Here is an 11,563-nt window from a genome sequence, read left to right as displayed (position 1 = left end):
AATATATCAGTAAAGGGAAAGAAAATTTATTTTCCCATATTTTATCATTTCCTCACCGCCAGTATTTATACACCAATAATGTAACTGAAAAATCAAAACTAACAAAATCTATACAACAGAAAATATAACAGAAGCAAATCTATACAACAGAAAATATAACAGAAGCTTAACTAATCCAAAATTACAACTAATAATAACAATAAATATGATAAAATTCATAATTCTAAACAAACACCATAAAAAATATCCAATTACATTTGCGATTTTGGCTTATTACAATAGATCTATCAATGTAGTTCTATTTATGATTATACCAATTTTCATTATAGATTGATAAACGTGACCTAATAGAAGTACTTGAAACATCGTCACAATATATATATATATATATATATATATATATATAATTTAGCCAATAATTTTTTAAGAGTAGTATTGACGTTTAAAAAAGAAAAGGAAAAAGGAAAGGGAGGAGAAAGAGAGGCAGCATGGTAAGTGGCATTGATTGGAGAAGTCAACTGTCAACTCAATCATAACATATGAAAAACGTCTACATTTTTGGGTGCAAAAAATATTTAGAGTTTGATCTTAATAATAATAATGTCTCACACTCTCTCTCAAAGTTTCAACTCAAAAAGAGATTCGTTCGATTTCCTTTTTCCTACTTTATTCATTTCATACCACTAAGGAAATAAAATAAAATTCTACCTCATTAAATAAATGCTAATCTCTTTAGATTTGAACTAATTCACACGTCACCATTACTACAAACCAAAAACATAGGTTGGTAATAGTGGAAACAATTTACACTAGAAAAGATTAAACCCTGTTTCAAAAGAAAAGCTTATGCTAGTCATAATTTTCAATCAACTAATCTCCCAATGAAAGGAGAGGACTTTCTTTGATAGAGAATCAGATTCTAAAGGTGGGTTTTTTTTTTTTTTTTTTGAGTTAAGTCAGCTAAGAAAATACCAAGCATAAGCAGTGGAGTGTTAAGGGAAGTGGTGTAGTAGGCCACAATTGCCCACCATTCTTTGCCTAAACCTTCATGATTCTCTTTCCTTTTCTCTTTCCCCTTATTATTTTCTCTGCAAATCTTCTCCATCTTCATGTTCGTCTTTGCTTGATTTGCAGGGAAATTATTTGAGAATGAGTTTTGTTGAGGGAAATGTTATGAGTTCAAGTGATGGGACAGTTGCAGATTCTCTCCAGAAGGTATTTGTGTTTTCAATCTTCTTGTATGTTGTAAATTCAGTATGATTCTTGTTGCTGTTGCAAGGTTAGTGTTTTTAATGGTGTGGTGTGTGTCATTTCGGGTGTTTTTCAGGCTGGGGACTCGGCAGGGACTAACCATTGGAAGAGAAGGAATCTTTTTCTTGAGATACCTTCTCGAACGATGGATTTTGTTGCGATAAAAATGCCCCCAACATCAAGTCCTACACCCAGGAAAGTGAATTTTGTATTAACACCTACCTCCTCTTCAGATGCTATAGCTAGTGGATCTTCAGGGCCATCTTCATCCAGAGGCAAATCATCTATCAAAACTCTCTTTCCAAAACTTAGCTTCATTTACCGAAGTTCCTCGGATGTTGAGGCCGTGTCCAGCCTTGTTTCTGAGGCTTCTTCGTCTTCAGGGACACATGAGAAGCCTCAGGCTTTAAAGCCCTTGTTGTCCGTGGCAACGATGTTTACACCTAGGTCGAACCAAGCTTCATCACTACCTGTAACTCCTATAGCTCATTCTAATCCAGAATCTACACATGATGAAAACAAAGGGAGTGAACAGGAATCAGTAGTAAGCACCTGCTAATTTGAGTTTTATTAAGTGGTGAAGCTGACCTAGTTGAATTATCATAGCATCATCACCTGACAAAGATTGCAATTCTATTGTGCAGAGAAGAGGATCTCAGAAACGGATATCGCGCTCTCTTTCTCTTCCAGTCAATAACAAGGGTAGAAGTATAAGGAGGACAGATTCATTTTTTCGTGTAATTCCTTCAACCCCACGACCGAAGGAAGGGGATATGACATTGAATACTTCGACGACAGTAGAAATAGGTAATTTGACCAGACTTTACACTGTTTTGTCCCCATTTAATTACAGGAAAGAGGTGGTAACTGGTAATTGTATATTCATGGATCGTATTAGTATCCAATGATCTTGCTGAGAAGCAAAAAATATATATGTATGTTCTCTTGGTCTGTCAACATTTAAGTGTAAACAACTCTTTTGAATCAAATCAAGAACAAAAGTTTGTTTTCTTCAATGAGTAAGTGATGTCAGTCTCGTTTCAATCTCGTGGTCCAGAAACTAAAGATGCCAATGGTGAAGACATCGCTGAAGAAGACGCTGTTTGTAGAATTTGCATGGTTGAATTGTGTGAAGGAGGTGAGACTTTAAAGATGGAATGTAGCTGCAAAGGAGCACTTGCTCTGGCTCACCAAGAATGTGCAGTTAAATGGTTTAGTATCAAGGGAAACAAAACGTGTGACGTTTGCAAGAAAGAGGTTCAAAATCTTCCTGTAACTTTGTTAAAGGTCCAGAGCATTCGAACTCAAGTATTCGGGGTAGCTAGAACTCAGCAGGATAATGTTAATGGATATAGGTCAGCAACTATCTGTTGTTACAGAATTTGAAGTGTTCTCTTTATTTGATCTCTATCATAGGTATATCGTTCCCGAGTTACCATATCCGTAATGTTCCCCATTGTATTTGAATAAATCAGGGTCTGGCAGGAGTTTCCCGCGCTTGTGATTGTTAGCATACTTGCGTACTTCTGCTTTCTTGAGCAACTACTGGTAAGAGTAGCAACTATGGAGTTTTGAGTTTAAATCCATCATTTGTCACGTCTTCTGTAATATGTTCAGATGCAGGTTGCAAAAATGGGCACCAGTGCAATTGCCATTTCACTTCCATTTTCTTGCGTTTTGGGTCTACTCTCGTCGATGACCTCTTCAACTATGGGTAGGTTAGCAAGATCCATAAGAAAATATTAAGTATTCGAAATCTGATTAGAGCTATAACAAAACAGAATCGTTGTGACAAAATAGAGTGATGTCCAATGAAATAGTGCTGAAGTAGAGCATCTTTTCACTTCGTATTTTCTATTCTATTACATTACACTGATATTCAACAAGCCCGAAAAACGAATTGTCTGATATGTTCACTTCAGGATTCTTCTGTGACTATTTGTTGCTATTGCAGACTGTTTGCTTAGTAATCCTAAACAAAATTCTTCTTTGTAGTGAAAAGACGATTTATATGGGTATATGCAACAGTTCAATTTGCAATGGTGGTTCTCTTCTCTCACATATTTTACTCCGTGGTAAGAGCTAAAGCTATCTATTTTTCCTATTAGTTTAAACCACATAGCTTTATTAGCAGGGACTGGGTATCTTCTGCATCACTTATTGTACGGCGCAATCTGAAACTGCATCAAATAATAGGATGCTTCATATGAATAAGACCAATAGTTATTTACATCACTCCCCTCTATGTATACTGCTTTGACTCAAGACTTCATTTTGCTAAGTTTAAGAATGGCTTTACAGGTTGGTGTCCAAGCAGTTTTGGCTATCATACTGGCTACATTAACTGGGTTTGGCATCATCATGAGTGGAAGTTCAATTATTGTTGAATTTTTAAGATGGAGAAGTCGATGGCGGCTACCATCACCACAACAGCACCTCGAATCTCAGAGAATAGCACAACCGGTACGATCGCCTATAGCTATAAGTTCGCTGCACAATGCTATACCCCGCCAGCATCACCCGGTTGTCCAGACATTAACCAGAAGTTGAATTGGAACGGTGCTGGCCAAAGTGAGTTATCTTATTTTTTGATGTATTGTATATGGTTTTCGTTAGTCTAGGTGGTGACTTTTCCTGAACCATAGTTTCCTTGTATAGACTTTATGCCATGGTTCTGGAAGTTGTCGACTTGACACAAATTTGTCCATAAAAGGAACATGAGAAAATCACAGAGTGAATTTGAGGTTGATTTCGCTTTCACAAGGTGTAATTCAGGTTTCTTAAGCTAAAATAAATATATGCTGGCAAATATAAACAATGAGATCTAAAATTAATGTTAGTTTGCAGTTTGCATTATTAAATCACAGGTTCTCCATTGTGAAATTGGAATAATATTAACCCTTGGTATAGATGGAAAAGGACAATTGATTTATTCTTAATTAAAAACTGGAAGACGCAATTGGATATCGATAAATTTGAATCCCCACTGATAATTCAAGTAAGAACTACGAACATCTAATTCCCGAAATTTCTGAGCAATTAAACAAGAGATAAATAAAGCAGGCAGAAGATATATTATAGTAAAGAAACGTTTGGAAACAAAACGGATTGACAAAGAAAGCGGCAATGCCGAACTGAATGAGCAAGAAGCTAAGAACTATCGTATGGAAAAATAATCACACTGCTACTCAAAATTAGCTTATAGAACGAATTGCTACAAGCAACCTCCTGAACGATGAGTTTACCAAACTACGTAATCAAAATAAAATGATAATGCTGGTTAATCAATATGGAAATGCTATACGCTTCTAATTAAGCAGAAAATTCCGTACCATCGCCATTCAGTTCCTGATAACTCACAAGAACGAAGACCTAGCAGCGTTCCCATATTGAGATCGACGAATGTTATCTTGACGCTTCTTGTACACGAATCCTCCTATTCCAACGAAACTCGCAGCAGCAATCACTCCAACTGCAATTCCAGCCTTCTTTCCTCCAGTCATCCCGCCTTTGGAGGCTTCGGAGTCTTCTCCACCGCCACTGGAAGTACTGTTACTGAAATCGCTGTCGGCCGTTGGCGAAGGGGAGGGAGACGGTGACGGAGACGGAGACGGAGATGGACTGTGAGTGAGATCTGAGGGAGGAGGCGCAGGAGGAGAATGCAGAGGCGATTCGACCGGAGAACTCGCTGGAGCGTGAGGGAATGGAGTAGGGGAAGGTAGTGGAGGAGAATTTTCAGGAGATTCGGGGGATGGAGAAGGAGGAAGTTGCTGTGATAGTTCCAAAGAGAAAGAGACATTGATGAATAGCGAAACGAAGATGAAAAGAAGAGAACAGAAAGGAATGGATTTCGCCATTGTCGTACTGAGCAGAAGAATCTGTGAAGATTTTTGAGAATCAGAGAAGGGAATGAATGAATGTGGGACAGAAATCGAAGTCGGTGAGGGAAAAATTATAAAATAAAGTAGATCCAATTCCAAGCAGCAGTATAGATATATAAAGCGGTTGAAATATTATGAGAAAGAGAGACAAATGAACCAATCATAGAATGCCACGTAGGCTGTTATTTTCAAAATTAAAATTGATAGTGATACGACTACTGGATCCGCGCTGGCAGAGCAAAACCGTGAGCCACATAGATAATTTCTTAAACGAGAAAAATAATTGACTCGAAATTTGGGCCGTTGATTTTACGATCATCAAAAAGGAATTCCTCTGGCTCTATCTTTGTTTTTTTGTTTTTTTTCTTTTTTTAAAAAAAAGAACAATAAATTTGTTAGCAGAATCTGACAAAGTAATCCGAATATAACGATTTGGTTTTTGTTTTAATTCTAAAAAATGGTGTGTTTTTTTTTTCACAATTTCAAATTTCTTTTTCAAGAAATTATATCCTATCATCATATCTAGTTGTGGTTTTTAAAACGGATTCAAATATATTTTTGAAAATTTATATCTTAAGATAAGTGATAGAATAGATAACCTCTTTGACAGCAAATCTAAATGGGATGGGTTACACATCATAAATTCAATTATGTTCAAATTCATAAGTTACCATTATTTTTTTTTTCTAATTTAATTTAAAAAATTTGTCGACCAACTTTCGGACACCATCTCCAATGATTGTTGGCGGCCAATCTCCGACCACCCGACCCGTCGAATATTTCTTTAAGTCATTCCAAAAAAACCCTTAATTTAATTACAATAATATTTTTTAAAATACACTTTCACTTTCTTATAATCTTTTTTTTTTCTTTTAGAGTTCTTTTTATAATTATTATTATATTATTTTTTTAATTCTCCATCTTCCATTCTTTAGTTAAAATTAATGTTTCATTCATTTATTTTCTATTTCTACTAGCTGAAAATCAATTCGAATATATTGATAATATAGTAAAAAATGTAAATATACATTGCATATATCATTGTTTATTTTTTGGCATGTTTATAAATATACCAAAAAATATAATATACATCAAATATATTATTCGGTACATAAGATAACATATTATATAAATTGTATTATTCATGCACATGTCAAATATACACCGATTTATTTAAATGTTGTTAACAACTTAGCTGTAAATAAAAATTAAAACTCAAACTTTATGATTTTTTTCCTCAAGTGTAATTTGACAAAAGAAAATTTTATAATATTTCAATAATTTAATTTAGGACTTATACTGATTTATTTCAATTTGAAGTTAGTATGTTACATAAAAAAATCGATTGTTTTCAAATTAGTTAAAGTTACAAAATTAATGAAGTTTTATCTCAAAACTTTGTAAAATCAAAATAACAAATCACTAAAATAATCAATTAAATAAAATTATAAAAAATTTAGTCACATCTCCGTTTCAAGAAAAACAAAAACAAAACAAAACAAATATTTTTCTAAATTTGTTAGTTTATTTTAAACTTAACTATATTAAAATAATTAATGATGATAAGTTTGAACTAATATAAAATCTAACCATGTATTAAATATAAGAAAATATTTTACAAACTCAAATTATAAATTTGTCCTTCATTTTCAAACTTCCCAAGTCTGCACTCCAAACACAAATTTCTTAAACACAGACTTCTAAAACTTGCATTCCAAATACTGTTTTCTTAAACCTAGGCTACCTAAACCTAACCCGTTGGCACTTTACTATTCCAAACATGCACAGCAAACGTTCCCTAAAAGTATAAATTTGAAAATCATGGTTTCGATCAAAACATAAGAGTCTGTTTGATAGAAAATCTAAATTCAAAGAAAAGTATTTTATGTTTTCATATATATGTTCGAAAGCTGATTAAAAAATTATATTCTAATTTAAACCAATTTTTAAATTTTTTTTGATACAATATATTTATACATCATAAAAACTAACCATAGTTATCCATCGATATTTCATTGACCATCCTTTATATATATATACACACACATATATATATGACAATAAACTATTATTAATTTATTTATGGATATGGTTTATGTAAAAAAAAAGTTATATAATTGTTATTTTGTAATTGATTTTAACCTGACATATTGTATTGTTAAATGTTTTTATTTTATTTAATATGTCTGCAGTTTAAAAGTTAAAAATATAAAAATTTTGCTTTCAGAATTTGTACTGTTTGTATCACATAATCTAAAAAATAGTTTTCCTAAGTAAAATTTAGGTTGTGTGTTAACTCAATGAATCTCAAAACATAGAATAGAATCTATTTATTTATTTATTTTTAAATAAATCAGAATCCATATTCTCATTGTTCATTGTCTTTGTAGAGATGCCTTTGGTATAAAATTAAAAAATTGTATTATGATTTAAACAGTGGTTTAAAATATGTTTAGTATTATAGTTACCACTAAATATTGGTTCGATTTATAATGTATTTATGAACATGTTTTATGTTTAAAAATATATAATTATTGTTTTGTAATATTATATAATTTATAATATATTACATAATACATAAACTAAGTTTATATATGATATATTTTATTTTTAAATATGTTTTAGCTTTATTTATTATAATTTTGTATTTTAAAATCTAAAATTCAAAATTTAAATACAATAAAAAATATTAAAAAAATTTCAAAAACAATTATCTGCCCAACACATATTTGTTAAATGGAACGAATATGTAAAAAGTAAAACATAATTGGGATCGATAACTAAACAGATCCGGACCAAATATGTAATAAATTAATGAAAAATTTAAATACATGCTTTACAAAATTATCCCCACAATATATAAGAAAAATTTAAACTCAAGTATTTACAAAACCAGAAAATGCTGTCCCTACCTTGACAAGATGAAATTTGCTATTTGTGGACGAATATGTATATGCTACGTGACTCCTTTGCCTCAACGTTTGTTATATAATATCAAATCAAAGGCTAGAAAGTAGAAACTACAAGATTCGTGGTTTGAATCTTGCTATCCCAAATGTACTAAAAAAACAAAATAAAATGTTTGTTATATCATTAAAAGAAATTAGGCCTTTAATGTTAGTTGAAATAAATAGGCATAAATGTCGGTTTTAACAAAAAAATAAAAAACCAAATCTTTAATGTTAGTTGAAATAAATAGGCATAAATGTCGGTTTTAACAAAAAAATAAAAAACCAAATCTTTATTGTTAGTTTTAAATCGATGTAATAGTTTCGGTTTAATGAAGCTACAATGTCAGTTTAAAAGTGATATTTTAGTTAAAATTAGGGTTTTACTTACTCTCTCTATATATATATAAGAAGAAAACTTCACCACTCACCAGTCGCACACGATCCCCCTCTCACCCTCACGAATTCCCTCCCACATGCTTGTGTTCCTATGGAACTTCTCGACTCACCATTACCGCTCGCACGTCGTTCGTCCTCTTCCTCATTCCCTCCCAGAACGGTTAAGATCTGACGGTCGTCGTCGAATTTTCGCCACCACCATGAAAGCCTCTGCATGTTGCTCGTGAAGGAACTCTAAATTAAAGAACCAGTGAGCGAAAACGGATCGTTCCAAATGCCATTGAGAAAGAACACAAATATTTACAGTAAAAAAGAACAGATTATGCATAACTAGTAAATTACAACATGCTTCTTAGAGAACAAACAAGGGATCTGTGTAATACCTTTGAAGAACCTTTCTTCTCGTATTCCCTCGATCGTTCAGCAACGCGTCCAACAGCACGAACTCGAACGTAACGATCAGAACTTGATCTCAATGGACAACTAGAAGAACCTCGATCACAATCGAGTACAACTCGATCCTGACCTTCGAATAGAACTGAACACCAACACAAAGGTTACTTTGGTATTCTCGGTGTGAGAATCTAGAAGTTGTGGGCTCTGTATGACTTTGGATAGAGGAATGGAGGAACTCGTATAGACTTGATACTTAATCGTGTAGAAAAAGAAGTCTATCTCATAGACTTGCTACTCGATCGTGTAGCAACGAGTAACTATCGTATAGAATACTCGACACTTGATCTTTAAGTTGTGTAATACTATCGTTTAGTAAAACTCTTTTACTCGATAGTTTTTCTTTTGTGAGATGATACCAAATTGAATGATCTCTCGATTTGGAAAAAAAAAAAAAAAACTATTTTCCTTTTTATCTCACAATTACCATAAACCGCAAAGCTCCCACTCAAGTTGGTTATTAAGAAAAAGAATAATTAATTATCACATAATTAATATATTATAAATAAATAATAACTAACTTATCATATTATATTTATAACCTATGTTTTAATATTGTATCATATGCAACATATAAACCATAGTTTTTTTTTCCTATTTTATGTCATTTAATATAAATCATATTTATATTAATTCCTCAAATCAAATAGTGTATCAAATACATCATATCAATTATATCACATATAATTTAATTAATTTAATTACATCATATCAATTATATCACATATAATTTATAATTTAATATAAATCGTATTCATAGTGTCACTAGAATAAGGTATCCCTCATTTATCCGTCTACTACCGATCATTTAGATTATTACTTAAGCCATGATTTACTTGTATGTCTCTACATACATAGTTTATTCAATTGAGTAAATATTTATAAAATAATACTTATTTTATTAATAATAATATGTTTACAGAAACCACTGGACCAGCAGAGATTTTAGACACCACAGCTCGCCTTCGTTCTCGCTGCCTCCACCATGACTTTCTCCTCTTCTTCTTCCTCCTCTAGTGGAGATCACGACCTCTCTCTTTATCCTCCCTCTCAATAGGTATTATCTCCATCGCCTTTGATTTCGAATGTTCCGTTTTCCGATTCTGAGGAATTTTCATGACCTAATGGTTTTTTTTTAAAAAAAAAAAAAAAAAAAAAAAATTTAATTTGGTTCGGTGGATTGTGTTTCCTTTTAGGGCTTTGTTTCAGAATCTGGTGCGAACAGAGGTTGTGGCTCGGATTCTTTGTTAAAGAAAAAGAAATTGCACCGAGGTTTGATGGATTGAGATTCATACATGTTTGATGGTAGGTCCTCACATCAAATCCGTCGAGCTTAAGCATCTCAAGCTAGGTAGTTCCCTCAATTTCTTCTCCTAATTTTTTTCTATCCAGATGTACTCTATAAGCAAAAATGGAGGGAATCGCCTAGCACTATTTTTTGTTTGCATTTTTCTTGATTTGTGTTCTCATGGGCTTCTGGTTTTATTTTGTTGTAATGATGCACATATGGGAGATTTGGGAAGAATTTAGATAAAGTTTTGAAATACAATACTAAAATCAATTATTTTGTATATGCTCCTAAACTGTTTGCTCAAATGCTTCAGAGAGCACAAGTTTTAAAATATTGGTCACTAGTAATAATTGACAATATAGACATTTGATGTGCAAGAAGTTAAACCTAACGAGAGCTTCGTGATAGTTAGTGATTTGATGGGAGATTAGCACCCCATTCCTCTCTACTCTTTTTTCTTTAGTAATAATTGATAGGTTACTTGGTGTTATATTGAACAATAATAACGGATAGTTGTATGAATATATTGATCAATGTAACTTTTGATAAGTTATTTCGTTAAATAATTTGTCACTTCCTTTATTGTAAGTTGAGTTATATATATATAAAAAAATGAAGATTTTTTTTTCGTGCATATACAGGTAAAAGAGAAATATCATTGATTTGCACGTGCAAGTAAACCATGACAGACATTGCCTATCACAAAAACAAACATTTAATATCAAGAAAGTGTTATTAAAAGGTATTTAATGTCGGTTGTCTTTAATATCTTTAACCGACATTAGGCAGCCGACATTGAAGATCTTTAATAACATAATCTTCAATTTCGATTGACAACCAACATTGTACTCCTGTAATGTCAATTTTAAATTGATATTAAAGTCTAAATTTGTACTAGTGATAATGAAGAAATAGAAAACGTTATAAAATTAATGAGAAAAGAAAAATATGCAAATAATATCTCTAAATCTATGTTTTATATTTTACTGGCCAGTTCATTTGATCCAGTAGGACTGATCATCCCAATTCACGTAGGACTAAATACACATATGAAAGAGCCTACCAGCCCAGCAAATATTGATATGAGTGTTTAAAACCGAAAAAATTCCGGGAATTAGTTTTCTACCTAACTAATATTTCACAAATGTCTAATGTTTCATAGTTAGGTTCCAATAATCTTTTGAGATATTTTTAACCTCTTGGTAGATTAGACATAGCACGTGTGATGCATGTGAAATCTGTAGTTCTATTTCAGTATACAAAAGAAAATGATTTTAAAATATTGTATAATTAATGGAATAGTTTTTCACATTGTTTAACTCAAAATAATTGTACCTATT

At 32.1% G+C, this 11,563-nt stretch overlaps 2 protein-coding genes and 1 long non-coding RNA gene across 5 annotated transcripts in view; 2 read left to right on the top strand and 1 right to left on the bottom strand.

The window, feature by feature from the left end:
- LOC120088335 (early nodulin-20-like) overlaps positions 1-5,224 on the bottom strand; it is an 11,988-nt gene extending 6,764 nt beyond the window's left edge. Inside the window, exon 1 of the mRNA XM_039045558.1 lies at positions 4,584-5,224. Coding sequence (XP_038901486.1) covers positions 4,608-5,108 — 501 coding nt within the window. The 5' untranslated portion in view covers positions 5,109-5,224 and the 3' untranslated portion in view covers positions 4,584-4,607. The remainder of the gene's footprint in view (positions 1-4,583) is intronic.
- LOC120088334 lies at positions 779-4,072 on the top strand. Of its 3 annotated transcripts, XM_039045557.1 has the most exons (9): positions 779-1,215; positions 1,328-1,526; positions 1,635-1,795; positions 1,896-2,058; positions 2,309-2,606; positions 2,727-2,799; positions 2,869-2,965; positions 3,247-3,326; positions 3,553-4,072. In XM_039045557.1, the coding sequence occupies exons 1-9, from the start codon at positions 1,150-1,152 to the stop codon at positions 3,799-3,801; spliced, it is 1,386 nt and encodes a 461-aa protein (XP_038901485.1). In that variant the 5' UTR covers positions 779-1,149; the 3' UTR covers positions 3,802-4,072. The 3 variants fall into 3 exon arrangements, with proteins under 3 accessions (XP_038901485.1, XP_038901482.1, XP_038901484.1); XM_039045554.1 differs by having other exon boundaries at positions 899-1,215; positions 1,328-1,795; XM_039045556.1 differs by having other exon boundaries at positions 934-1,215; positions 1,328-1,795; positions 2,875-2,965.
- Positions 5,225-9,852: 4,628 nt separating the features above from the next.
- On the top strand, positions 9,853-11,145 carry LOC120089337. The gene is made up of 3 exons (XR_005485149.1): positions 9,853-9,989; positions 10,129-10,283; positions 10,865-11,145. It is a non-coding gene; the product is annotated as an uncharacterized LOC120089337 (long non-coding RNA).
- Positions 11,146-11,563: the final 418 nt, after the last annotated feature.

The sequence above is a fragment of the Benincasa hispida genome, chromosome 10 (genome assembly GCF_009727055.1).
Source record: "Benincasa hispida cultivar B227 chromosome 10, ASM972705v1, whole genome shotgun sequence".
Classification (NCBI taxonomy): domain Eukaryota; kingdom Viridiplantae; phylum Streptophyta; class Magnoliopsida; order Cucurbitales; family Cucurbitaceae; genus Benincasa; species Benincasa hispida.
The sequence above is the reverse complement of the archived record's forward strand: the minus strand, read 5'-3'. Positions and strand labels throughout refer to the sequence as shown.

Coding starts and splice junctions, on each gene's coding strand:
- LOC120088334 (XM_039045554.1), top strand. CDS start 1,150: ATGAGTTTTGTTGAGGGAAATGTTATGAGTTCAAGTGATGGGACAGTT. Junction 1,796..1,895: donor GGAGTGAACAGGAATCAGTA/GTAAGCACCTGC, acceptor TCTATTGTGCAG/AGAAGAGGATCTCAGAAACG. Junction 2,607..2,726: donor GATAATGTTAATGGATATAG/GTCAGCAACTAT, acceptor TGAATAAATCAG/GGTCTGGCAGGAGTTTCCCG.